Source organism: Zingiber officinale, chromosome 7A, assembly GCF_018446385.1.
Source record: "Zingiber officinale cultivar Zhangliang chromosome 7A, Zo_v1.1, whole genome shotgun sequence".
NCBI classification, from domain to species: domain Eukaryota; kingdom Viridiplantae; phylum Streptophyta; class Magnoliopsida; order Zingiberales; family Zingiberaceae; genus Zingiber; species Zingiber officinale.
In genome coordinates this window covers 2,406,770-2,410,676 of record NC_055998.1, presented here as the reverse complement: position 1 = coordinate 2,410,676, position 3,907 = coordinate 2,406,770, and the positions used below count along the sequence as shown (strand labels likewise).

Here is a 3,907-nt window from a genome sequence, read left to right as displayed (position 1 = left end):
GCTACTTCTCTCTCTTCCTTTAATCATTTTGAAAAAAGCAAAATTTATTTCATAAAAAAAAAAAGAAAAAGCAAAATTGTTAATCCAAGTATGTCTTAACTTGTATAATTCTAGTAGACGGTAACTTTGAAATCTTCAGTGCACAAGGCTCATCATTGTTTTCTTGACCTAGTAAAGTGTCAAACTATCTTTTGGTTAAGGTGAGTGGAATCGTCCTATTTACAAGCTTGTAAACGTCCTTTATTTGTATTCACTGCGCTTGCTTTTTTCTATTCTGGAAGGACTTACAAAAAGCAGTGAATCCACTCAGGACTGACAGGAAATTTATTGTATTTTTTTATCTCGTATATGTTTTTTGTTAGCTCTTAAAAGTAATTTGTGAGAAGCTGAGGGAGACACGTTCCTGATCGTACTATTCTACGTCGGTGGCATCGAGCGTAGCCAGATGCGTATTTTGTAACAGTGGATGAATGGGATGAGTATGCCCGAAGCCACGCAGCTCGATCTACTGCTTCGATTTGATGCATGCAGACAAATCCGGACGAGAGAGAAGAGGTGTACAGTGGAAGCTAGCATTGATGCCTTTGCTGCTTCCTGCCTATTTTTATTGCCTTCTCCTCTCTGCACGCTCCGTCACCGTGTCCGTCTGAGAAGTCTCTTGCATCCAGACGAGACCACTCTGCGTGAGGAAGAACAAGGGGGAAGGAAACAAAACACAGGTGGGATGTTCCCCCTGCTCGTTTACGCACTTGTTTCTCATTTCAATCGGCGCGTTTCTTGAAGGATCGGGATAAACTCAGGGCATTTTACATCAGTATGGTTTTGTTGGGAGCTGATTTTGTTGCATTTTAGGAAGATACACTAGTTTCTTCTGTTTCAACTATTAATTTGACGTATATGTTCTCTTTGGAATGATCTTCTTCTTCTTCTTCTTCTTCTTCTTCTTTTGCAGTTAAAATGAAACTCTAAATAGGCATGATCTTGTTAATCTGATCAAGGGCTTCTTTTCTTCTTTTCCTCTCTGATTGATATTCTGCTTTATCTTTGTTCATTTTCTACTACGTCGAAAGATTTTGGCTAAATTTCAATGATCTTTGTTGATGCGGAAGATTGCAGGTTATCCTTCATTTGAACATTTTTTTTTTGAAAAAAAAAGAAGAAAAATTCAACTTTCACTGCCCGAGAAAAGAAAGATGTTTCTTTTAGATATTCTCTGAAAAATCGATATCTTTTCCTCTTGAACTCTTGAATGGCTCACTGAACTAGCTCCTTGGTTCATTTGTATTCAGGATCATCGTCTTGAAAGCAGAGCTGGGAAGAGCAAGAGAGAAGAGCCTTCGAGAAATGCTGAGGGTAATGAACAAGGTCCATAAAGATCAGAGCACAGGGCAGCTATCTTCTGATTCCTTCCCAGACTTTCGCTTCTCCTCTCATTGCCTGATGCACAAGGCCAGGAACACCTCGCTCTTCAGTGTCCCTGGCCTCTTTGTCGGGTTCAACACCAAAGGCCTATCGGATTGTGAATCAGTCAAGAGCCCCACTTCCCCCTTGGACTTCAAGAACTGCTCCAACCTCGGCAGCTCTTTTCTCGGCTTCCCTAAATCAACCAGCCTTGATTGGAAGCCCAAGTGCTGGGGCAGCGACAAGGTAGGCCTGAGTCTAGTGGACGTTCTGAGTGATGAGACCAAGTCTTCCGGGGAGGCCATGGGACTGTCAGCGAGTGGGAACATCCTGTTTGGTCCACAGATGAGAATTAACATTTCATGCTCCAAATCTCACACCAACTCATCTGGTGAAACCCCCAAATCTTTGCCAAAGGACTACGGGATTCGTTCACAATTTTACAATAAATCAACCGAACTCCGTAGGAGCTCGAGGATGAGCATCGACTCCAAAGGAGCTGAATCAGAACGCAGGGGTTTTGGATTGTTGAGGTCTTGCTCTGCAGAAATTAGTGGATCATCCTCTCCGCTCTCCAATTCTGAAGTATTTCCATTAGATTCAAAGAGCACAATGGAGAATATAAATTTTGACAAATACTCTAGGTCCATCACGTCCCTCTCTACAAGCGAAATGGAGGAATCCGAAGACTACACTCGCATTATATCCCATGGCCCAAATCCTAAAACAACCCACATTTTTGGAGATTGTATTATTGAAAGCCCCAGTTTTCCTTCGGAGAATTTTAAGAATAAGAATGGTAAAGACCAAGAACGTTGTGCCTGGGTTTTGAAGCCCTCTGAACATTCTTTTGCTTGCTCTTCCAATGACTTTCTAAGCTTCTGTTTCCATTGCAAGGAGAAGCTGGAAGAGGGGAAAGATATTTACATGTACAGGTCAGTCCTACAATTGTTCAAATAACTATTTTTTCAGCATTCATGCTCTAAGAGGTATTCAAACCTTCTGAATTCTTCAGTATATATATTGCAGGGGTGATAGAGCTTTCTGCAGCAGCGACTGCCGTGAAAAGGAAATTTTGAACGATGAAGAGTCGGAGAAGGCTCCTATCGCTTCATATTCTCCTACGGGTTCTTCCTTCCACGAGGAGATGTTTTTGGAAGGCACGACCATGGCCGAATGGGCCAGTTGATTTTCAATTTGCAACTCGCACTCAATCAACGACGCCGAGATTGCTATGGTAAAACAGTCTGTGATCATTTGTCTATCAAGAGCTGTACATGTGAATGTTCTTTAGCAGCCATGGGCGATCACCATGTACATTCGTTTGTTTGCTGATTCGATCTCAGCGTACATGCCTCCATTGATGCATTGGAAACAGTAGGCAAGTTACCCTCTTTCTGAAGAAAGGTCTTCTGTAATAATTTCTATCACAAAAGGTGCAAGACAAGAGTATGATGGCTCGCCATTTTTTGCAGCTTCCTTGTTAGCAATTCTGATCTCGAACGAATTAATGTATGTGCGCCAAAACATTGTTTGTTTGTCGACTGTCCCTTAAGAACAATGTATCATATTCCATAAAATACAATTGATACGATAATCAGGAGGGGTTCCATCCCATTGTCACGGTGGAGTTTAACAGCCCCGTCCTATTGTCACGGTGGAGATTAACAAAAGTCAGAGTCAAGACGGTCGATAGACGGAGAGTCTTGGCCGGTCGGATGGGACAGCTCGATCGGAGGTTAAACGTCGACCCATCATCTCCGACATGAAGTAATTAAATCGACGCTCAAAGGACGCGTACAGGCCAAGCCGAGCGACTTTCTCGCTCGGTCCAGAAACAGACGACACATGAACAAGGGACTTTTAGCTGAGCAATCATCCCGCTCGGCCTAGAAGCGGACGACATCTAAACAAGGGACTTTTCAATCGAGTGGCCAGTCCGTTCGACTAGATAACAGACATAACAGGATATCTTTCGACATCTTTTTAGGAGTTAGTATCGTTGATGGACGGCATGGTCAGACAGAGGATCGTACGGCGGAAAGTTCCACTGTCACTTCAGAAATATGCTCGATTCATTAAGGTACTGTGTCAGGGACATTTTACTGACATATTTCTTCAGGGAAAGTTTGGGATTGTGTGCCCGCTTTAAGAAGCAAGCACACACGCTACATGAGCCATATATAAATGGAGGTCTAGGCATCAGCGTAGGTATATTTTTCTCGCGATCTCTACAATTGCGCTACAATTCCCTTTGCTTTTTGCGTCGTCGGAGACTAACTTAAGCGTCAGAGGGTCATCGACGGAGATCTTTTTCTTGACTCGATACTAACATTACTTATGTTGTAGGCAAGAACAAAGTCTCTAGAAGGTTGACAAGAATGTCCCGTCTCCCGTCTCCCGTCTCCATTTCTTCAATTATCGGACAAGATCAGTAATTATAGATATCAATGAATCTTACCTCAACTCAGTTTTCCGTAATTTCATTCGAGTTAGTTTTTAGACA

At 42.6% G+C, this 3,907-nt stretch overlaps 1 protein-coding gene across 3 annotated transcripts; it reads left to right on the top strand.

The window, feature by feature from the left end:
* Positions 1–488: 488 nt before the first annotated feature.
* LOC122000744 (FCS-Like Zinc finger 10-like) lies at positions 489–2,912 on the top strand. Of its 3 annotated transcripts, none has more exons than XM_042555185.1 (3): positions 489–719; positions 1,290–2,336; positions 2,431–2,912. In XM_042555185.1, exons 2-3 carry the CDS (start codon positions 1,345–1,347, stop codon positions 2,588–2,590), a joined length of 1,152 nt encoding a protein of 383 aa, XP_042411119.1. In that variant the 5' UTR covers positions 489–719; positions 1,290–1,344; the 3' UTR covers positions 2,591–2,912. The 3 variants fall into 3 exon arrangements, with proteins under 3 accessions (XP_042411119.1, XP_042411120.1, XP_042411121.1); XM_042555186.1 differs by having other exon boundaries at positions 489–814; XM_042555187.1 differs by having other exon boundaries at positions 2,417–2,557.
* The last annotated feature ends 995 nt before the right edge of the window (positions 2,913–3,907 follow it).

Bases quoted from the DNA above. Each gene is read 5' to 3' on its own strand.
- LOC122000744 (XM_042555185.1), top strand. From the start codon at position 1,345: ATGCTGAGGGTAATGAACAAGGTCCATAAAGATCAGAGCACAGGGCAG. The intron at 2,337-2,430 runs GTCAGTCCTACA...TATATATTGCAG, and splicing joins AAAGATATTTACATGTACAG to GGGTGATAGAGCTTTCTGCA.